General features: G+C 33.5%; 1 protein-coding gene across 13 annotated transcripts; it reads right to left on the reverse strand.

The window, feature by feature from the left end:
- Nucleotides 1-942: 942 nt before the first annotated feature.
- On the reverse strand, nt 943-23,430 carry LOC111058355. Of its 13 annotated transcripts, none has more exons than XR_005573563.1 (6): nt 23,017-23,430; nt 10,109-10,231; nt 8,067-8,235; nt 4,452-4,670; nt 2,082-2,252; nt 943-1,254 (listed from the first exon to the last, which is right to left on the reverse strand). XR_005573563.1 is itself a non-coding variant. In XM_039444090.1 (5 exons), exons 1-3 carry the CDS (start codon nt 20,665-20,667, stop codon nt 4,461-4,463), a joined length of 531 nt encoding a protein of 176 aa, XP_039300024.1. In that variant the 5' UTR covers nt 20,668-20,682; the 3' UTR covers nt 943-1,254; nt 2,082-2,252; nt 4,452-4,460. The 13 variants fall into 13 exon arrangements, 8 of the variants coding, with proteins under 8 accessions (XP_039300024.1, XP_039300023.1, XP_039300020.1 ...); XR_005573562.1 differs by lacking the exon at nt 23,017-23,430 and adding an exon at nt 20,516-20,674; XR_005573560.1 differs by lacking the exon at nt 23,017-23,430 and adding an exon at nt 12,435-12,703.
- Between the last annotated feature and the right edge of the window lie 2,064 nt (nt 23,431-25,494).

A 25,494-nucleotide genomic window follows, 5' to 3' on the forward strand; every position in this document is an offset into this window, starting at 1 on the left:
CATAGAAAGATACTACTTTTAAAATAAAACATTGAGAAAACTCACATTGCATTGGAATACACCGTGATCTGTCAATTTGAAATTACAATCATTCAGGGCGGGTTTCCGAGCTCGGGATTTAGTCCAAATTCTAGACTTTAAACAGCTGGAGTAAGAAAATTGGCTTTCCGAAACGGGGCGTAGTCGTAGTCATTGTCAAAGTCACGTTTGAATTAAATTTCAAAAAAGTAGAGAATTAAACACAAAATAGAATAAAGAGAAAATAGTGTAAAGTTTCAGCTATTTTGAATTATTTAGAAATGTTTCAAAATTCAAAATGTTTTTATTGCCGTGAACAAATAGATGTATTGACAAAGTCATCAGGTAAACATATACATTATACATACATTTCACGTAGGTACTCAAAACAGAGAAATACTATCACAGCCAACAGTCCCGCGTACTTAGTATCTATCTTCACAGTTATATACAGTCATATTTTTAATTGGCAATAACAATATTATAATAGAGGTCAAATATTAACATGAAATATCAGCTGCCAACATCTTAATTTCGTTAAGGAAAAACGTTTCCAATTATAGAAATGAGAAAATAAAAACTGCAACTACTGTTATAAAAACTGCGACTACGCCCCGTTTTGAAAAGCTAATTTTCAGACTCCAGCTGTTTAAAGTCTAGAACTCAGCTAAATCCCGAGCTCGGAAACCGGCCCGTAATAGGGATAAGCATTTTCTTTTAGATGTAGACGAGTATATTTAATTCAACTGACACTCCATCACAATGATAGACATCTTCATTTTACAATAAAAATGAGGTACGCAAAATAAAAAAATTACATCATGAATCCCGGTTGTAGGAAAAAGGTTTTGATAAAAAAGTCGCTGATTTAGGATAAATTATACCCAAGTTGTAGTTTATAATTGTAGTTTAGTATTTACTCACTGATTAGTATTTACTCGCTGGGTAGTACTGATCCTTGGTCACCATGTTGACCTGGTGGATACTTTGCATGTAGATTCTCTGCAAAACTTCTGTTGCCAGTTAATTTTCAGCTACATTATCTTGATGAAGTAGTGAGTTGTACAGTTGTGAGCCAAGTGAGGAGACCCATGGTTGTCCTTCTCCTTTATGCTGGTAGAACACAATTGACATTCTTGAATGGTCTTGTAGGTCAGCATTTGTTGGTGCTCTGGGTAGCATGAGCCTTGTGTCTCGCACAATCCATCCATGTCCCAGTCCCACGCCTCCAGCCTGCTGGATGAAACAATAATTTCATCTCATGAGGCCAAAATCGACAATTCAAGGTCAAAAAACCTGATACTGCCAAGTATTGGGTGCTTCGCTGCATGTTAGGGTTGAAAGGCTGTACTTGTAAAGGATAGGAAGTTGCTTATACTGAAATATTTTGTAAGCTGTGCTTCCTTATTCAGCCAGCCATAGTGTTAATTTGACATTAAAATCATATAAAAGGCCTAAGTATGTTGTACTAGATATGAAAGAGTGTATTTAATTCAACTGACACTCCATCACAATGATAGCATCACATCTCGATTTATTTCACAATAACAGGGAGGTAGGCAAATTAGGGCCTCGCCACACCAAGCTCGCCAGTACCGCCGAGGTAGTACCGCTGGTGGTAGTTTTCTCGGCTGAGCACGCCACACCGAAAAACGTCCGCTAGCGGTAGTCTCAGAGTAGTGAGTCTAGTAGCGAATGCGCACTCTGTGCGCATGCGCTACCTCTTCGAATCGCCTGCCATGTATTCAGGTTGAGCGCGCCACACTGAGCTCGCTTTGTCCGCCGCACTACCTCTCAGCGAACTTTTGTTGAATCGCCTAGCAGGCGGTCGTAGGTGGTAGTGCGCCGTACTACCGCCGCGGTAGCGAACTCGGTGTGGCGCGATCAACCTGAATACATGGCTAGCGATTTTTAAAACTTCGCTACCGCCGCGGTAGCGAGCTTGGTGTGGCGTGCCCTTAAAATTTCCAATCAAGAATTACTGTTTTCGGAAAAGTGTTGAATAATAATTGCTGATTTAAAACAATTGTAGTAGTAATAATTAATTGCAGTCTAGTACTTACTGATCATACACGAGTGCTGACCCTTGGTCACCATGGTGTCCGGGTGGTTGCTATGCCGAAAACTAACTTGCCAGCCGAATTTCAGCTACATTGACCTGATGCAGATATGGGTTCCTTGAGGCAAGAAGATGACGTTCAACCACCATTCGCCCACTCATTACTCTGACCATTCTAAAACAATTAATATTGAAATAATATTATCAAAACCACTAACTTACTAAAACAGTTGGTCTCCGTACAGAGATACTAGTTTCCGTTTTTACGCCATTATAATTTACTAGAAATTCCAATAAACTTAGAAGTCTGAGAGAATTCCATTATATTGATTCTATCAAACAGTGAATATCCTCAGACTTCTGAGTTTATTGGAAATGTAATTTTTAGTTTATTAAAATGGTGAGACAACCGAATGATATGAAAGTGAATGATTATTGATTCAATTTCTCAGTGATTCATGAAGTTTCATTGGTTTCTAATTTAGTGCTTCATGTTTCTAATTTCTAAATTTTTAGTTTCTTCATTTCAGACATTTAGGGCCGTTTGCACAGTGTAAGTTTAAGTTAAACCTTAAACGAAATCTGGATTTTTTTGGTTTAAACTAAAATTCCGTTCGCGCAGTATCAGTTTAAACTCTGTATTGAGTTTAAACTCTGGGAAATTTTAAACCTCCAAAACAGGAGGTTTAAACCAAATAATTTGGATTAACTAGACATCTGTAAGATTTTATGGGGAAACAGCTAATAGTAAATCATTTTTCGACGGTTGTTTTTAATGCTTCTGTAGACGATAATAATTATTTGGGTTATAGTGAATCATTATTTGAATGTAAAAATAATTATAATGGAGGAATTGATAGAAAATTTTAATGCGATTGATAAAGATGACTGCGAAGAAATTTTGTAACTGAGAAAAATTGGGCAAAAAATGAATCATTTAAATTTCTGGGATAATACCGAATTTTTTAACGGTTTTGCTTGAGTAAAGCAAGTGCCAATTTAGTATTTGATTAAATAAACCACTAAGATTAAATAATTCTAACAAGACAATTTTTATCAGTGGTCTTTGATTAGAAAACATGTTTTTAATAATACATAACTGAGATATTTTGCTTTTGAGAGATGTCTAATAAACGAAGAAGACCGTAGTAGATTTAAGTAGATTTTCATAACAAAATAAGGTTTTTATCTTACATTCTAGAATATATATTTTTTGGTGCCAACTAAATATAAGTTTGTTTCTAATAGTAATATAGAATTTCATCATTTTTTGAAGAATTTCTTGATCGCTTTTCACTTTTATTTCCGTACAGATTACAGCTCTGTGGATTTTGAACGAGGAAATAGTAGGTACATATAGCCTCCTCAATTTACTGATGTTTTGTGAACAAATAACAAATTTCCTGTAAAAATCAGCCTTCCTGATATTATAAACGATAACATTCTATTACCAACTTAACGCTAAACTGGTTCGACTTAAACTGGATTAGTAAATGCACTGAGAAAACAGATTCAAGTTTAAACTTTCAGATTAACTTAAACTGTATTAACTTAATCGAGTTTAGCAATCTAAACTGTACAAAAGGCCCTTAATGGGTCACAAATTCTTGGCAGAATAAGCTACCTTTTGAAAATGTTGCTGTTTATAAAATTTGGGAGTGAAACAGTTTTGGGCTGGGCCTGTTGCTCTCGCCAAGTTATATCTATGTTGTGATTTGTGATAAAATTGATGAATAAATTGAAATCTGATATTAGAGATGCAGAAATGTCGACCAGTCGGAATGCACAGGATCACTGAAGTCTCAATATTCGAAAAAGGTTTTCTAAAATGTCAATGTATATTAATTTATGCAAAGTATTTTAGATTGAATGAATCATTATTAGCCATAACCAGTAGCAATATGTGAGACAATTTTGATAAGTCAATTGAATCCATTGAACTAGCACTTTTCTTCCTGTTTGTGTTAATGGCTATAGTGAGGTCCACGTTATAATGACAGTATTTGATCAACTTTGGTATTGCTACCCTTGTCTATCATTCGACAAAGTCGGTGGTACTATCCTTTTCTAGGTCCACAACGATGACAATTATGTTTTTGAAAGTGTAGAAACATAATTAATTAATGCAGAGAATCGGCATCGCTATTCTTCTATCTTTATCCACTGCCATTATAACGTGGACCACACTATAGCAGAGCAGGAGTTTAGGCTCATACTACACCAGGGAAACAGTCATGACACATATGTATTTGTGTAAAAGCACCAATTTGGTTCAATTCCCTGTGGTAACTTTCATTTACCAGTGTGATAGGCACCATATGAAACTAGCTTGGACACTAGTAAAAACCCAATAATCAATAAATGAACACTATACCTGATGTAGTCATCCAGTCGTCTCGCATTTTGCAATAAAGCTGAGCCAAGTGAGGAGACCCATGGTTGTCCTTGTCCTTATTGAGCCCTTTATGCTGGTAGAACACAATTGACATTCTTGAATGGTCTTGTAGGTCAGCATTTGTTGGTGCTCTGTGTAGCATGAACCTTGCGTCGCGTCTCGCACAATCCATCCATGTCCCAGTCCCACGCCTCCAGCCTGCTTAAACAACAATAATTTCATCTCATGAGGCCAAAATCAACAATTCAAAGTCAAAATCCTGATACTGCCAAATAATGCGAGTGACGCTGATAGGGTTGAAGCGCTGTACTCGTACTGGATAAGAAGTTGATTACATCTATTGGAGTTTGGGAAACGAGACGGGGCCGCCGTCCTTACGTAGTCACCTACTGTTATTAAATTTCAAAATTTTCATGATCTGTTAAGGTTTCCACTTTGGGGAATATATTGGTGGACCAGTCTGGTGACTTGAAGGCAATTTTAGCTGTAAACCTGTAGTAGCCTACAGTGATTGGGTACACACACATTACTATCGATAAGTACAAATTTAGTCAAACTAAGACCGTATTATACACAAGTTATAAGACCGTTATAATATTAATCAATATTATAATATTAAGGTGCGTACAGACTTTCGCTCTGCTCCGCAACCGAACGTCACTCCAGCAGAGCGATTGATGATCGACCGGGGAGCAACAGTGGTTCGACCGGGGAAGGCGAGAAGATCTAACATCTTCCGTAACGTTCATGATGGGTGCGTGGGCGGCGCGACTGTGGTTCGATGGTGGTACGAGGGCGGTACGAGGGCGGTACGAGGGAGGAGCGTGCTCGGTGCGGGTTGGAAGCACGAATATGTGTACGCAGCTTTAGACTTACATGCCACGAACACACGCCGTACGCTTTCCTTCCGCTGATGCTATTATGATTATCATAATTATTTATGCATATATTTAATTACATGAGTATTATATATATACAAATGAATATAATACGCATATCATCAGCTGATGAATAGCTTACGTGGTGTGTAAAGCCCACATCGATTTTTGGACGTACATTTGTGCGCCGTCCTTATAACTCTATGAAATTGAATGGAACTTGATAAACTCATGGCACATCACATGTTTGTCCAAGTTTTTTGTTTGCATAAAGAATTTGAATTTGAAGTTGTGTTCAATCTATTAGAATTTAAAAGGACGAATTTAAGGGGAGGCTTGGGGGGGTCAGCCCCCCAAGATGTTTGTAGCAAATGTTATGTAGTTTGAATAAAACATTTTATGTCAGAAATTAAATTAGTTGATATCGTATCAGAATAAACACTTAGATAAAATTAAAAGGATGATAATAATATAATTAATATTAATAAAGTATAATAATAATATTACTGTACAATCATCGCGTCGTATTTGTAACGGGGATTTAAGGCAAGTAATGATGGGTGGAGCTTGTTTTGGCGATCAAACAGATGGCAAAAATCTCAGTGGAATGCCCTTGGCATGGACGTGAAAGATTTAGTTTAGCTCCATGAGAAACATGACATGTTTGTACACATTGTGTGTACAATTGATGATGCATACCCCAACTATAAAATTCTTTCAACAATTTGCCTCACACTACCTTCCAATACTGCCACTTGTGAAAGAACATTCTCAACAATGTGCCGTATCAACACCTGGTTAAGAAGTAGAATGTGCCAAGATCGGTATTCAAACTTAGTAGTGTTATTTTCAGATATAATTAAGGATTTGAAGATTGAAGATGTAATCGACAGATTTTCCCAAAAGGACAGAAAGTTTACCCTTAAGTAATTTAGTTTCAGTCTTTTTTGTCAATTTTCAGTTTTTCAAATAGACTAATACCAAATTATTCAAAAGTTATGCAACCCTGAATTCAAAAATATATTGTGAAGGGAAATTCAAAATTATATTCATTGGCAGTAAGTAATAAGGTAGTTAAAAAATATTGGTGAACTTTCATAATTTCATTATCTATAGGTACCGTACTAAACTTTGACATAAAGTTATTCTTCCTTTCCCTTTTTTACACAGCCCCCACAGGAAATATCATCCAACTCCCCCATTGGAGTTTGCCTGTTTTTTCGCTTCAAATCATTTTTAATAAGAAATAGATATAGGCTACGATACTAACAAATGAATATTAGGAACCAGTGATCCATTTACCCGGAATACTCAAATTCAAATAATATGAGTATCTATCCACGAATCTCTCCTAAGTAATACAGTATTATAATAAATGAATATATAAATAATCAACGCTCACCTTTTAGTAGTGGAACATTGTAAATTAGCGGTTAGAATTTGATGAAATTGAGCAGAATTTTTGAATTCCGAACTAACAAACCGATAACACTGAAAGTTTACTTCAGAATGTTTGTTTCCTTAGTTAGGATGAAGCAAGAAAACGTACTGTGACACTGGTGCCAACGGTGAGAAAGAAAAATTCCCTCGCCGATCTCGACTGTGATTGGTCGAGACAAAGGTTTCGCAACGTGAAGGAAGAGAAAGAGAGAGAGTGATACTATGCCTGCACACACTTGCACTGAAAAGGACCACCCTGAATAGATTCACCCTGTTGAGCCCCCAACACTTGTGGCATACTACGTCGTTGTGAAATAATGCACAGCTGTCTTGTGTTGTAAACCTTCCCCAGACAGCCAGACTGCCAGACACCCACCACGCGTTTAATCTACGCACTACCACTGACATTGCTTGTATCTGTGCTACTGACCGATGAAACAACGGCGAAGGTGGTGGATGAGAAGAGAAAAATGACACAGGGAAGAGAAGGAGGAGAAGATTAATAAGAAAAAAAGAAGACGATGATGAGAAAGAAGAATCTTTCAATAGCAAGTTCTGTAGAAAGACTTCTTTAGGGATTTTGTAGCTCATGAACTTGGAAAAAATATCTCCCTAGGTTTAAAAAATTGCTATCAAATGTAAATGCTTTGAACAATTTAGCAATATGATTGTTTATATAATAATAGACGACCATCTAGCCTGTGATTTGCTTTTCGCCTGTTTCAGAGGCTGACGGTGGAGTGGAGCAGAAGGAAGGAAAATTATGATGATGATGATTATGATGAGCCCGACATTTGAAACAATAATCAGTGAACAAAGAAAAAACTATAAAACAAGAAAAAGAGCAAGTGGGTGTCAATAACAAATTTGAGATGTTCAATGTAGTTTAAATAATAAAGACTAATTATTTATTTCTGCTATTTTTAGTCCAATGACGTCATCGAAAATCATTTCAAAGAGATGTTTACAAATAGGAATTAAAAGTATATTCACTATACAAGAATGGGTTTGTAGAGTTTTGATAACACCTCAAATCTCACAGCAAAGTAGACGATATCGATGAATATGAGAGAACGTAAATACTGAACATAACACTAGTATCAAAAATAAATGAATATTTAAACTGATTAATAGGTTACTAATAAATTATTTATTAATTATTGATTCCTATAAACTTATATCGATTATGAATTTTAATAAGATAATTAATAATTTATTGGTGAATCAATCAATTGACTGGTTTAATGAATAAATTAATAGATGAATAATTAACTACCTTCAATGCAAAAGAAGTAGAAGCATCAATAAAGTCCTTCTCCGTTGAGAACAGTTGCACACTTGAAGCTTCCAGCCCAAGTTGAAACTTCGAAGTTGAAGTTGACACTTGAATCTTTCTGATTTTGTTCAACATTGTACACGCATGAATGGGGCTGTCCGAACCACCTCTGGAAAAAATGATACATTGAAATCTCCGAATAACAATGAGAGTAATATTATCTGAGAGATGAGAATGGAACGCATAATCATAGAATGTATACATCATAGCAAATCCAAAACGTTATTGAATTTCAAAATAAATAAATACAGAGTTGCTCTGAATGATGCACCCCTTTTCAATAAATTCATATTAACTCAAGTGCTGATGTGGGTGTAAAGAGTGTTCATTTTGGATAAGTGATTCAGTGAATATAAATTTTTCAAAATGGGTCCATCATTTAGAATAACTCTGCGCAAAAGAGAAATTACAACATCATATCACCTGCAAGGAATCATCCTGTGCGAACGTGGGAGTCACTAATATTACACGAATCGATTCATAATTCACTGCCACGAAAGTAATTCTCAATTTTTTTGATAAATAACAACTAAGAAGAACGAGAAAAATAAGTATGTACCAGCCAGGTGAGGATGAAAAGAGAGAGAAAAAGAGTGTTTAGATTAGAGAGAAAGAAAGAAGATGAGAGAGTAATTGCAGGTGGCAAACATACTATATATTTTAATTATATTAATTATTCGTACAGTATAATAAATAAAAGTTTTATAATATGCATTTTTCCTTTATAAGATTAAAATAACCTGATGAATTCATATATAGACTGAAGAGTTTCACAATACTATTGAGCAAAGAAATATAATGAAATATGCGAAAATTGAGATATTACTGTAATGTTTTCACATGTAACGGTGAAGTTTGGACCTTAGGGATACGACATTTCTTGAAATGGAATAGAAATTATCAAGTATCCTTTTTATATTTTATAGATCCACTATCTACTTCTTTCAACTCATTAGAGCTCTTTTCAATTTCAAATAAAATGAACAACATTGAATTGATGCTAGTTTATGTTCATGTTTGTATCAAAAATCAAAAAATCAAAATCAAATTTATTTCCATCCAAAAACAGTTAACAAACATAAATATAAATTACATTTTATGGAAAGATTAGCATCCGCAAAGAAAGAATCTGAGCACGGATGCGAGTTGTGCTATTTCATAAAACTAAAAAGAAATATAATTATAATTCTATTTTAAGAACAAAAACAAAAAATACAATATTACTAAAAATTACTTATAATTGACATATTACTAAACATGAATAACAAAAGAAACCTATTGAAAAATTTCTCCCGATACAGCAATTTTTATTACTATTATTTATGTTTTATTTTGAGTGATTTTTTCTGTTTTGATTATTACTATTAGTTTTTATGTTTTATTATAACTAAATAGATTTATTACTATTTCGATTTGTTATTACTATTTTTTTCATTACTATTTTAATTATTATGGTTTTTTTGTATGATTATTTCTGTTTTGGGGTGAACAACTATTTTTTAAGATCATCAAAAAGATTCCAGTATATCACCATTTTCCCTCAACCAGTGATCTATTTCTTTAGAATAATATTTTTTGCAGCTGATTTCTACGATCCTCGCTGGAATCAGGAGCATAACTTTATCAATTTTGTATTTGAATTGTTGCCTGCATACATTTTGATTCATATAAATCAATAAAATATAAAAACTGTACTTGATCATATTCATTTCATTTCAAAGAGAGATATAGTGTGAAAGTTATGTAGGCTTTAAGTAGCAGGCCTACAATGTCAAGTCAACAATCTAGTCAATTATTCTTGTATTATTAACACGAAACTATAAAATTATTGGAACACATTTTTTCTTGGTTTGTGGAAGTTGCATTGTTATTTCAGTGCAAGCGTCACTTTTGTGTGACTGCTCACGGAGAGACTCTCGTGTTGATTTTTAAATTGATTAAAATTTTAATACAATTTTCAAGTGAATATTTCAATCACTTACAAGTATTATTTCCATAACGTTTTGTGAGAAGACTTCAATCAACTTCCTCTCATTGTGTGAAGTACGAAGTTGACTCGAGTAATCTGGATTGAGAGTTTCTACATACTAGCGTCAGAATTCAGCCTGGAATACAAAAGTCATGAACATGAGAATATTTATCTGTTTATTGATCAACGATGAAGACACAATCATAAAATGATTGAGAATGAAAAAAAAACAGGCTTATAGTTCTTACTACTCCATTCCCGAATTTTGATTGAAAATTAGTCCAGGAAAGTTCATTTTTTGATACACGGATATATTCCATGTTTCCATCCAGAAGTAATGACAATAGAATAGAGTAAATTGATTCTACTCTAGTATTCAGTTAAAATAAAAACTTAGAAATCTTGAGAACACTTTGGAAAGTTTGAGCCATATTAAAAACACTAACTTACTGAGTATATGAGTATGAGAATACTGAGAAAAGAAATACAAAGATCTTATTTTTGTGAATGCAGTTGATATATTATTTGAAGTGAAGCCGTTAGTTAATGAAAAACAACCCCTACTACGATACCATGTAATTAAGGAAAGCTTGTTGTGGTCGCTCAGATAAGATAAGAGTTGATAAGAGTGAGCTCGTCGCTACTCCTGTTTGACAAGTAAGCGCTTGCTAATTTGAGAGTTTGAAATCACAATAGATTTTTTTAATTTATAAATTCAGTAAAAAATCATGTTAATGTATAATCTATACAAGAAAAACTCTTAATCATTCTCATTTCTTTTTGTTAGTATGTACCATTATTTCTTAATTCATTCTAGAATTGCAATTTTGAAAAACTTCCAAACTTTTATCTTGAAAAAACGATCATTTTGATATTCAGAGAGGATAACGAGTGAAAACATGAATCAGGAATTTGAAATAAATCATCCGAATTAGAGTATGAAACGCATAACAAACGTGTGATTGCAAAGATGAATTGAAAATTCCAAGTTCTGAAAGTAGATTTAAAATATTTTGGTGGGCGGTTATATGTTAAAAGTAGAATGTATAATCGATTAGTTATCATATGAAAATGAAAAGGGACTCACCAATTTGTTGTTACACAATTAAAAAATCTGGTGTGGTACACTCACACAACTTTCCTTGCTTATATTTGAAACTACGATCAGACTTCTGTATCTGTGTATATAAATAATTTTTTTCAGAGTATTTTTTCCTTCGTGTAAATTGTGAAATTCGATGATTTTTTAGTCGTCATTTTTTAAAGTCGTCAAAACATCTGTTCTACAGATGAAATATCTCGACTATGTGTTCTTTTTATGACTTGCGCTACCTACCTACCTCATGCACGAGAAGAAGGTTACTAAGTCCATTTCTCAAGGATGGGGTGGACCCCCATTAGTTTCCCAAAAAGGAGACTCATGCCAGTTGATCAACGATGACGACACAATCATAAAATGATTGAGAATGAAAAAAAATATGCTTATAGTCCTTACTACTCCATTCCCGAATTTTGATTGAAAATTAGTCCAGGAAAGTTCATTTTTTGATACACGGATATATTCCATGTTTCCATCCAGAAGTAATGACAAAACAATGTTAATAGAGTAAATTGATTCTACTCTAGTATTCAGTTAAAATAAAAACTTAGAAATCTTGAGAACACTTTGGAAAGTTTGAGCCATATTAAAAACACTAACTTACTGAGTATATGAGTATGAGAATACTGAGAAAAGAAATACAAAGATCTTATTTTTTTGAATGTAGTTGGTATATTATTTGAAGTGAAGCAATTAGTTAATTAAAAACAACCCCTACTACGATAGCCTACCATGAAATTAAGGAAAGCTTGTTGTGGTCGCTCAGATAAGATAAGAGTGAGCTCGTCGCTACTCCTGTTTGACAAGTAAGCGCTTGCTAATTTGAGAGTTTGAAATCACAATAGATTTTTTTAATTTATAAATTCAGTAAAAAATCATGTTAATGTATAATCTATACAAGAAAAACTCTTAATCATTCTCATTTCTTTTTGTTAGTACGTACCATTATTTCTTAATTCATTCTAGAATTGCAATTTTGAAAAACTTCCAAACTTTTATCTTGAAAAAACGATCATTTTGATATTCAGAGAGGATAACGAGTGAAAACATGAATCAGGAATTTGAAATAAATCATCCGAATTAGAGTATGAAACGCATAGCAAACGTGTGATTGCAAAGATGAATTGAAAATTCCAAGTTCTGAAAGTAGATTTAAAATATTTTGGTGGGCGGTTATAATAATGTTAAAAGTAGAATGTATAATCGATTAGTTATCATATGAAAATAAAAAGGGACTCACCTATTTGTTGTTACACAATTAAAAATAGTACTCTGGAGGAAAGTACAATATGTAGGCAAATTTGAGCAATAAAATTAGCTATTTGTATTATAAAGAGAGCAGTGATGTTTTCCGGCTGGTTTCAGATTGACAACTGACGACTAGAGTAATAAATTGAAGGCGAACAATCGAAGCCAGTGGTAGAAACGTGACCGTCTCGGAATAATAATTAATCTTGCCTGCCTGATAAGATAATGCGGAGGCCTCTGAATTATTATTATTATTATCAGTGGATTTCTATTTTCGAGGGATGATGAGAAATCCTATAATGTAACAGAATAACTTTTCATTCACTTTTCATTATAGGTCAACTAAAATTATTGAAATGAAATAAATTTCCACAAGACTAGTACCTTTTCTTATGTTTCATGAAATAGAAAAACCTTTACCTTTATCATATTATTAATATTATTTCAACAAATAATTTATATTTTTGGAAAGGGTACTTGAAGATATGTATTCCACTTCAATAACATGCTAGTAAAAATTGTTATTGATGAGTATTGTTGGTGGAATATGAATAATGAAAACAATATAAATTTTATAATAACTATTCTTGAAACGAACCAATAACTATATTTTCTCTGAAGGTGATGTCCACATGAAAAAGGCTTGTGCGTGGATAATGGGAAGAATTATTATGGGAGATGACCTACAGCTTTAGGTAGTTTCTGAATCATTGGGAAGCGATTATTATACATGAATTTTGTATAAATTTATTCCAGCTCCGAAGAATAATTGAAATAGAGTAATTTCTGTAGAAATGATATTCTCAGAAATCAAGTATGTAACTCAATAAACAGTACCTTGAAGAATGTATCTTCAAAATTTGATGAATTTATACAATTCCCAGATTAGGCCTACTCATTTCAAAGATTTCAACTTCAATCGCACATATCTCAAGATAGAAAAATATTAAAATATCCTTAAAAATGTATTGATTTCATGTTGGTAACTTGATAGTATCCAAATCGAAAAACTTTAGTCAAAAGTTTCCATTAGCCTGATGCACAACCTTAAAAACAAATTAATTAATGATGAACCGGTACAGTAAATTGATTTAAATACATGAATTTTGGTAATAATTGATCAAGTATTAACTGTTGATAATTGATGACAATGTTGACAATAATTGATGAAATTTTATAAAAACACCAATAAACTATTAATAAATAAATAAAATTCACTCATCAGATGTGATCATATTCTGTGATATTTAACTTTACCAAGTGTTCATTACAATACGATATTCAACTACTTTATACGTTCTTCAACTACTGTTCTACATCATTGTTGCTTCTTGAAAATAATGGATCACTATGATTCTCATAATAACATATTATACAAACAGCGAAATGTAATCAACTTGAAGCAAAATGGATATGAGTGTTGATAAAAGACATTAATACGAGTATTATTATAAGTTGGCAATAGTATAATTGACAATAATTTATATCCACGATCAGGATTTTGGAATTAGTCAAGTTTTTGTAATAAAAGCCCAGAATCTGATGGATTCGAGTATTTTGAGAATTTGATATTTTCATTTCAAAATTGGTCGGTTGAAGGGCTGCAACGACGTAAACAACTATATCTTTAACAATTCAATTCAATTTAATTTCAATTCAATTCAAACAACTTTAACTATCTGAGCGACCTGCACAAGCCTGCCATTGTAATCAGAGAGTATAGAATGTCATTCTATCCTCACTGATTGTAATACCAACCCATAAAAATTAACAATCTATGCTATTGTAATCCAAGGATAGTATACTAATACTATATACGATAGATAGATCTATACGATAATAATAATAGTCCGATCTCACTGGGCATCAAACCTGCAATCCATGTAGAAATAATCAATCTGAAAAACAAACCAATCTATACGATATTTATAGCTATACTATATACTGTATTCCTTGCAGTTCCTTGACTGCGTATTCCACTAGACTAGTGAAAAGTGTGAAACAATGTCTGGGACAACAGAGATGAGGCGCCAACTGCATGCCTGTATTGTGGAAGAGTCCATTTGTATTGAGGAGGGGGAAAGCATATTTTTACTTTCCTTGCCCTATTACCATAGGTAAGGAAAGTATTGCTTTCCAAAAAAATTAAGGTACCCTAATTTCATGTTTTCTATACGTTTCAAGGTCCCCTGAGTCCAAAGAAATGATTTTTGGGTGTTGGTCTGTGTGTGTGTGTGTGTGTGTGTGTGTGTGTGTGGTGTGTGTGTGTGTGTTGTGTGTGTGTGTGTGTGTGTGTGTATGTATATATATATATATGTGTGTGTGTGTGTATGTATATATATATATATATATATATATATATATATATATATATATATATATATGTGTGTGTGTGTGTGTGTGTGTGTGTGTGTGTGTGTTGTGTGTGTGTGTGTATGTCTGTGAACACGATAACTCCATTCCTAATTAACCGATTGACTTGAAATTTTAAACTTAAGGTCCTTATACCATGAGGATCCGACAATAAGAAATTCAATAAAATCCAATTCAAGATGGCGGAAAAAATGGCGGATAATTACTAAAAAACCATGTTTTTCACGTTTTTCTCGAAAACGGCTCCAACGATTTTCTTCAAATTTATACCATGGATAGCTATTTATAAGCCCTATCAACTGACATGAGTCTCATTTCTGGGAAAATTTCAGGAGCTCCGTAATATTCTTGAGAAAAATGACGGATAATGACTAAAAATCCATGTTTTTCACCGTTTTCTCGAAAACGGCTCTAACGATTCTCTTCAAATTCATACCATGGATAGATATTCATAAGCACTATCAACTGGCATGAGTCTCATTTCTGGGAAAATTTCAGGAGCTCCGTAATATTCTTGAGAAAAATGGCGGATAATGACTAAAAAACCATGTTTTTCACGGTTTTCTCGAAAACAGCTTTAACGATTTTCTTCAAATTTATACCATGGATAGCTATTTATAAGCCCTATCAACTGACATGAGTCTCATTTCTGGGAAAATTGCAGGAGCTCCGTAATATTCTCGAGAAAAATGGCGGATAATTACTAAAAAACCATGTTTTTAACGATTTTCTCAAAAATAACTTGACCGATTTTTTTTCAAATTCATACCCTGTATAGTTATTTATCAGCTCTATCAACTGGCATGAGTCTCCTTTCTGGGAAACCAATGGGGGGTCCACCCCATCCTTGGGAAATTGACTTAGTAACCTCCTTCTCGTGCATGAGGTAGGTAGGTAGCGCAGTTCATAAAAAGAACACATAGTCGAGATATTTCATCTGTAGAACAGCTGTTTTGACGACTTTCACAATTATTCACACAAAGAAAAAGTACTTTGAAAACAATTATACATACACATATACAGAAGTCTGATCGTAGTTTCAAATATGAGCAAGGAAAGTTGTGTGAGTGTACCACACCAGATTTTTCATTTTTGCAGTGGAATGCCTTGATCAGTTACGACTGAGTGAAAAATACCGGGCGTTACCTCTCCAAGATCAACAATAGCCTAGCTACTGTAAATTAAAATTGAAAATGCTTCACATAAAATGAAAACAATATCGTTCTCCCATGACTATAAAGACACTTCCAAGACACTAGCGAGCTTTTCTATATTTCTCTCTGTTTCCTTTGCTTCTACACGCTTCCCATTATAAGTTTGAAAATAATTGTCTTCTTCATTCTTAGTCCAGTCAACGAAAGATTATAGAGGGAAAAGTTCGGAACACAGTTTTTGACCCCGCAGCTCTTTTAAGGACAGAAAGGGAGTGAACATATCAAAAGTCCTCACTCCTCCCCCTGTGCTAAGGGGGTGAGGTGGTTTGAAAGTACCATATTTTGGGTTTTGCATATATCTCGAATAATATGCGTATTTAGGAAAATTTTGACGAATAAAAAATTAAAGCTTACAAATTAGCTTACAAGTTTCATCTGTAACATTTTTCCATTATCTCTCATAGTTTTATAGGTATGAGCACTCGAAGGTGTCACATATTGAAGATAACCCCGTCCGGTTCCGATTTTTCATCTTTTTGGCTCTGACTTTTTAACGATTGATTGAAAAAATCCATGCTAATCATGAGCTCATAGAGCATCATATTCTCTTCAATTTCATGTATTATTTCATTATTCTACGCATCTTTCTACGATTGTTGCAGCCGTTATAGTGTTGGGTGTAATATCTTCCGTTTAACAGCAATAGATCAATTGCCAGGGTAATTTAGAGGGATTGTTTGGAGCACAATGTTTGACTTCGCAGCTTTGTTTGGACTACTTAGCAGGTAAACATATCAAAAGTCCTCATCCCTACCCCTTGTGCTTAAGGGACGAGGGTGTTTTAAAAGTTTCGTTTTTTCATTTCTGGCTTACACGCATATATCGTGGAAACAATTCATTTCAGCGACATGAATAACATGACAAAAATAAAGCTAGATAAATTTCCTACAAGTTTTGTTCAGTAAACTTTTGTGATATCTCCTCTACTTTTCGGGATATTCACTTTTAAAAGTATAAAATCTTTGAAAAGACAGTTTTTCTTCCACATATACAGAAGTCTGATCGTAGTTTCAAATATGAGCAAGGAAAGTTGTGTGAGTGTACCACACCAGATTTTTTATTTTTGCAGTGGAATGCCTTGATCAGTTACGACTGAGTGAAAAATACCGGGCGTTACCTCTCCAAGATCAACAATAGCCTAGCTACTGTAAATTAAAATTGAAAATGCTTCACATAAAATGAAAACAATATCGTTCTCCCATGACTATAAAGACACTTCCAAGACACTAGCGAGCTTTTCTATATTTCTCTCTGTTTCCTTTGCTTCTACACGCTTCCCATTATAAGTTTGAAAATAATTGTCTTCTTCATTCTTAGTCCAGTCAACGAAAGATTATAGAGGGAAAAGTTCGGAACACAGTTTTTGACCCCGCGGCTCTTTTAAGGACAGAAAGGGAGTGAACATATCAAAAGTCCTCACTCCACCCCCTGTGCTAAGGGGGTGAGGTGGTTTGAAAGTACCATATATTGGGTTTTGCATGTATCTCGAATAATATGCGTATTTAGGAAAATTTTGACGAATAAAAAATTAAAGCTTACAAATTAGCTTACAAGTTTCATCTGTAACATTTTTCCATTATCTCTCATAGTTTTATAGGTATGAGCACTCGAAGATGTCACATATTGAAGAAAACCCCGTCCGGCTCCGATTTTTCATCTTTTTGGCTCTGACTTTTTAACGATTGATTGAAAAAATCCATGCTAATCATGAGCTCATAGAGCATCATATTCTCTTCAATTTCATGTATTATTTCATTATTCTACGCATCTTTCTACGATTGTTGCAGCCGTTATAGTGTTGGGTGTAATATATTCAGTTTAACAGCAATAGATCAATTGCCAGGGTAATTTAGAGGGATTGTTTGGAGCACAATGTTTGACTTCGTAGCTTTGTTTGGACTACTTAGCAGGTAAACATATCAAAAGTCCTCATCCCTACCCCTTGTGCTTAAAGGACGAGGGTGTTTTAAAAGTTTCGTTTTTTCATTTCTGGCTTACACGCATATATCGTGGAAACAATTCATTTCAGCGACATGAATAACATGACAAAAATAAAGCTAGATAAATTTCCTACAAGTTTTGTTCAGTAAACTTTTGTGATATCTCCTCTACTTTTCGGGATATTCACTTTTAAAAGTATAACATCTTTGAAAAGACAGTTTTTCTTCCAACTTTTTGCATTTTCAAAGCTTATTACTCAACAACAATGCATATAAAAAATAAGTACTGAATGTTGGTTTGTAGAGGGTTCAATTATTCTCTTCAATTTGATGCATTATTTCAAAATTTTATGTTTCTCATCAATTGTTATAGCAGCTTTAGTGTTGAGTGTGAAATTCTCAATACAGCAACAACAGATCATTTAACAATGTAACAATGTAACCTTGTGGAGTTACAATTCCGCTTGCGCGGCGGCAATTTGGCCGCCCTTGATTTTTTTAGGTCTATTCATTCTCAAAGTGTATAAGATATTTCCCATGTCACTGATTACAAGAACTACCCTATTATATAAGTTATTAAAGGGATATAATACGATTTTGATAAATCATATAGCTTTTAATGACCTATAATATTTATGTAGCCTTCGTGAAGTTTTAAGGCTGGTATTAGAATGACTTGTTATTGAATATCTATAATCATTTTATATGCAATTTATATAATTATTGACATATGACCATAGTTGATCTATTATGGTATTAGTACATTTTTATATTGTAATATATAAATGTAATTATTTAACTGTAATATTTTTGCAGTGTGATATTTTTGATCAAGGGCATTTGATAATTCATTTATGTAATAGAATCAGTGTAAGATCGGCCGTACTAGTCAATGAAAAAAAATTGTTCGTTGAAATATCAGGGATTGGTTGAAATGAAATATTCAAGTTATTTCTCACAAATTTTGATAAATATCTATTTGATGAGTAGAAGTTTACAATCCACTAGCAATTAGAAGTAGTATCTAATCCACTTCTATGTTTTCTTGCAGTTAGGCTATTGCTATTTTACAAGCAATAGGAGATAAATACAAAAATAAAAAATAAATACATTACAAATTGGTTTGAGATGAAAATGATGAATTGTAATGTGAATAAAAATGATAAATTTGAAGAGGTATTTCCAGAAAAAATCTAGGTGGAGATCCCAACACAATCGCTCGCTCGGGCGGTAATTTGGCCGCTCACCGGTAGTCACACGCTAAAAATCACTCCTATGCTCAAGCAAGTCACCAACTGAGCTGGGCTGAAGAAGTTAGGGAAGATAGTGGGGGAGGATTACATGGCACTCTCACCACTCACTAATTGCCAGATTAGGAAATATAACAGAAATTCTAAAAAAATTGGCCAATTTGCCGCCCGCGCGAGCGGATGAAGGTTAAGACTAGTTAGGAGCTGAACATATTGAAAAACCTCATCCCTAACCACTGTGGGGTAAGGTGGAATACCAACAAGTTGACACTTGTTGCTGCATGAGAATTTCACACTCAACACTAAAGCTGCTATACCAATTGATGGAAAGCATAAAATGGTGAAATAACATCAATTTGAAAAGAATTGAATTCTCTACATCTCAATTATTTTTATGATAGGTAAACCATTATTTACGTGATATATTTTCCTCGAGTTAAAAATGTGTAGGTATACTTTCTTCTTGCAAAAGAGGCTTTTCTTATAATACCCAACAAAAACGAATATTTTCTCATTAAAATTATTCGTACACTCATGCATTATCCACACATTCCATTTCTTTCAAAACAATATTCTTTTATTCATCGTAATATTATCTTTCAAATCTGGGTATCTGATTATCCTGTAAATTGTGGGTAATTTCATCAGACAAATACATAGATAACTAAAAACAAATTCTACAAAAACTCACTAAGAAGTTGATTTCTAAAAAAAAGTTTGAATTAACTAAAATTCAACACTTGGTTAGTAAACTGAACTTGGAAAGTTGCATACTGGGGTGTACCACAACCCTGAGCAGACAGTTTTGTTTGCTGACTGAGAAGTAGCATAGGCCTACAGACAGTTAGAATAATGCAAATTGAATTTACATTGGCATGAAATATTCAAACAAATTGTTTTTGAAGGTGGGAAAACTCAAATAAAAATGGTTGAGATTGTCAAGAATTGGAAAAACTCTTTCAACTCTATTGAAATCCTATTACCATAAAAATCTATTCCTGATATAACTCATCCAAGTTGTAAACTCCAGCTAGTCACCTAAACAGGTGACCATCTACACACCTTTGTAATTTATTTACTAGCTATTTTTTGTAATTAAAAAATTCCAAGTTTATAGAACACATTCTGTAAGAAGAATCAAGATTCCTCTTAATATTCAACTTTAGAAGGTTAAACTTGAACTCTAAAAAGCTTTAGCTCTTTAAAAAACATCCGCTTCCTAATAAACACTATACATGATTTCAGTTTCCCAAAATGAATCCATTCAAGGATATGTTTATTTGGAAAGCTACTTACAAAAACTGCAGAGGAGGATGGAGCTTGGATATGCTGCAACAAACAGCTCCGGCAGGTGTCTGAATAGAACTTTTCGAATCCCAGATACACTGAATAATTTGGTTGTCATGGTGAAATTGATTGGTCTGCGTGCTCACGTGACTTGACGTCATGATTTTGCACGAATGGTGATGAAGAAGGAGCAGCGGGTGATCTCAGATTCAAGCTGTTTATTCAGTACCTATATGATATAATATTCTATGGTCTGATCATCTCTGATCACGAACCGTCTCTTAACCACGCATCAGCGTAGAGCTCATGTGGGCTGTGGACACCATCCTCAGCAAAAACAAAAATCTTATGTAATTGAAAAATTAAATAAGCAATAGTGATTGAATTCGAGCAGTCAATATGTACTTTTTGGACAGAGACTTCAAAGAATGTACAAATTGACTTATAGATCACGATTTAAATGACATTATAGTAATGCTGAAGATACAGTCTTAGTGCAAGAGAAGAATACTAACTCTCAGTAGGATGATAGTGAAACCAATGAACTTGATGTGATCCCAGGGACACTGGAACTCCCATAAGATTCAACTATTTATGACCTTAAAATGTCTTTTTCATAATAAGAAAACAGAGATATTGTCAATTTAATGTTTTTTCATGTTTCTAGCAGTGATCATGTAGGTTGAAGGATCATAGTAGCCTATTCATCACTATAATTTCATAAGTTTTGAAAATATTGTGCAACGAGAACTTGAGGGTAGATTGAAAATTACCCTAAGAGTGAACCTTTTAATTTTCTGTATCTTTCTATAGTGAGGTCCACGTTATAATGGCAGTGGAGAAAGATAGCAGAACAACGTTGCCGAACCTCTGTCTTGTCAATGCCTTCTATAGATGATAGCTGATTCAGGTTTATTAATGTAATAATATTAACTGTTCATTCTAGTTTAAAATAATCAATTATATTTTATCAAGCAATAAATTTACATAATAAGGATGAAATATTTTGTTATTTAATTATTAATTCTACATTGTTAAAAGAAGATCTGGCAACAGAACAAAGCGAGAAAGAAATACATTACAAATTGGTTTGAGATGAAAATGATGAATTGTAATGTGAATAAAAATGATAAATTTGAAGAGGTATTTCCAGAAAAAATCTAGGTGGAGATCCCAACACAATCGCTCGCTCGGGCGGTAATTTGGCCGCTCACCGGTAGTCACACGCTAAAAATCACTCCTATGCTCAAGCAAGTCACCAACTGAGCTGGGCTGAAGAAGTTAGGGAAGATAGTGGGGGAGGATTACATGGCACTCTCACCACTCACTAATTGCCAGATTAGGAAATATAACAGAAATTCTAAAAAAATTGGCCAATTTGCCGCCCGCGCGAGCGGATGAAGGTTAAGACTAGTTAGGAGCTGAACATATTGAAAAACCTCATCCCTAACCACTGTGGGGTAAGGTGGAATACCAACAAGTTGACACTTGTTGCTGCATGAGAATTTCACACTCAACACTAAAGCTGCTATACCAATTGATGGAAAGCATAAAATGGTGAAATAACATCAATTTGAAAAGAATTGAATTCTCTACATCTCAATTATTTTTATGATAGGTAAACCATTATTTACGTGATATATTTTCCTCGAGTTAAAAATGTGTAGGTATACTTTCTTCTTGCAAAAGAGGCTTTTCTTATAATACCCAACAAAAACGAATATTTTCTCATTAAAATTATTCGTACACTCATGCATTATCCACACATTCCATTTCTTTCAAAACAATATTCTTTTATTCATCGTAATATTATCTTTCAAATCTGGGTATCTGATTATCCTGTAAATTGTGGGTAATTTCATCAGACAAATACATAGATAACTAAAAACAAATTCTACAAAAACTCACTAAGAAGTTGATTTCTAAAAAAAAGTTTGAATTAACTAAAATTCAACACTTGGTTAGTAAACTGAACTTGGAAAGTTGCATACTGGGGTGTACCACAACCCTGAGCAGACAGTTTTGTTTGCTGACTGAGAAGTAGCATAGGCCTACAGACAGTTAGAATAATGCAAATTGAATTTACATTGGCATGAAATATTCAAACAAATTGTTTTTGAAGGTGGGAAAACTCAAATAAAAATGGTTGAGATTGTCAAGAATTGGAAAAACTCTTTCAACTCTATTGAAATATTAGTATAAAAATCTATTCCTGATAGAACTCATCCAAGTTATAAACTCCAGCTAGTCACCTAAACAGGTGACCATCTACACACCTTTGTAATTTATTTACTAGCTATTTTTTGTAATTAAAAAATTCCAAGTTTATAGAACACATTCTGTAAGAAGAATCAAGATTCCTCTTAATATTCAACTTTAGAAGGTTAAACTTGAACTCTAAAAAGCTTTAGCTCTTTAAAAAACATCCGCTTCCTAATAAACACTATACATGATTTCAGTTTCCCAAAATGAATCCATTCAAGGATATGTTTATTTGGAAAGCTACTTACAAAAACTGCAGAGGAGGATGGAGCTTGGATATGCTGCAACAAACAGCTCCGGCAGGTGTCTGAATAGAACTTTTCGAATCCCAGATACACTGAATAATTTGGTTGTCATGGTGAAATTGATTGGTCTGCGTGCTCACGTGACTTGACGTCATGATTTTGCACGAATGGTGATGAAGAAGGAGCAGCGGGTGATCTCAGATTCAAGCTGTTTATTCAGTACCTATATGATATAATATTTTATGGTCTGATCATCTCTGATCACTCACCGTCTCTTAACCACGCATCAGCGTAGAGCTCATGTGGGCTGTGGCCACCATCCTCAGCAAAAACAAAAATCTTATGTAATTGAAAAATTAAATAAGCAATAGTGATTGAATTCGAGCAGTCAATATGTACTTTTTGGACAGAGACTTCAAAGAATGTACAAATTGACTTATAGATCACGATTTAAATGACATTATAGTAATGCTGAAGATACAGTCTTAGTGCAAGAGAAGAATACTAACTCTCAGTAGGATGATAGTGAAACCAATGAACTTGATGTGATCCCAGGGACACTGGAACTCCCATAAGATTCAACTATTTATGACCTTAAAATGTCTTTTTCATAATAAGAAAACAGAGATATTGTCAATTTAATGTTTTTTTTCATGTTTCTAGCAGTGATCATGTGGGTTGAAGGATCATAGTAGCCTATTCATCACTATAATTTCATAAGTTTTGAAAATATTGTGCAACGAGAACTTGAGGGTAGATTGAAAATTACCCTAAGAGTGAACCTTTTAATTTTCTGTATCTTTCTATAGTGAGGTCCACGTTATAATGGCAGTGGAGAAAGATAGCAGAACAACGTTGCCGAACCTCTGTCTTGTCAATGCCTTCTATAGATGATAGCTGATTCAGGTTTATTAATGTAATAATATTAACTGTTCATTCTAGTTTAAAATAATCAATTATATTTTATCAAGCAATAAATTTACATAATAAGGATGAAATATTTTGTTATTTAATTATTAATTCTACATTGTTAAAAGAAGATCTGGCAACAGAACAAAGCGAGAAAGAAATAGCGCTATCTGCTTTGTTGAATGATAGACAAGGATAGCAATACCATTGCTAATCAAACACTGCCATTATAACGTGGACCTCACTATAGTAATGTTGCATCTAAGATCTGTCATAGTATATTCACTTTATGTAAAATGATGGAAATAGTGGGTCCCTAGGACCGACCAGGCTCACAACTAAAGTTCAAGTCCGGATTACCTGGAGCAGACCACATCTAGATTATCGAAATTACCCTAAAAAGGCTAGCACGCACTGTTTCAGAAAAAACTATTCAGAATTGTATATTTTTCATCATAAGCAGGTACAGTTTCCAAAACAGATAAGCAATAGGCTATGAATTGAATTTTTTTTCTAACAATCTATCGTATTTTATTTATATGAACATAATGTTTCTTAGGTGAGTTCTACTGTGTGAAATAGACATACATATATAGAACAATACCTATTCGAGCTTAAAAAGATTAATGGGTATAGAGTTGGATCCCACAAGATGACAAATTATCAGTAGATTAAATGAATAATAAAGAATGTAATTAGATTATATACTCTCTGGATAGAGTGGTTCCTGGATCGTCTTTCTGCAGCTAAGTTATTAATTTGTTTTATACAATTAGCTTACTAAGATGAAAATCTTAGAGCAGAGACAGTCGGTACAAAATATTATTTTTAAACCAGAGACGAATCCGGATTATCAACGTTCGGAATTCCGGAAGCCGGATTATTTATTATTCCATTTGTTCAAAATTACTCATTAAAATGGTGTTGGAAGAGGAAAAACAGGCAAATATTACTCTCCCAAATTAAGATTGATATCAGTTTATCAGATTATTATCGATTCTTTACTATTAATTAGATGCATTTTCGCAATTAGTTGAAGCTAGAGGAAAAAATGGTTGTCTGGTCGACTTCATCTTTATGTAACATATTATTCACGTATTGGTCAATATGTAATACAATTGCGTATTAGCCAAAACTTATTACAGTATTTTCTTATTCGATAAAGTAATATGTATTATTTATGTATTTTTTATTCACTTCAAAAATAGAATAGAATAGAATGGCTGCCTTTATTTTTACCTAGGAGGGCGGAGTTAGGGCGCAGCCGGCCCTCTCTTACACTCAACCCTCCAATACAACGCTGAATAATTGCTAAATTAAACAAATCAAATTAAGAAAAAAATATATATATACAATATATACAAACAAGGTGAATAAACATTATTGAAATACAAAAAATAATCAATGGAAAAAAAATAATAAAAAACCTAAATTATAATTAAGATATGAATAGAAATTAAAGAATAAAAACTGAAAAATAATACAATGTTACAAAAGAAGAAGTAGAAGTAGAAAAAGAAGAAGAAGAAGAAGAAGAAGAAGAAGAGGAAGAAAGAGAAATAATAAATATTT

The sequence above is a fragment of the Nilaparvata lugens genome, unplaced genomic scaffold, assembly GCF_014356525.2.
Source record: "Nilaparvata lugens isolate BPH unplaced genomic scaffold, ASM1435652v1 scaffold2773, whole genome shotgun sequence".
NCBI lineage: Eukaryota > Metazoa > Arthropoda > Insecta > Hemiptera > Delphacidae > Nilaparvata > Nilaparvata lugens.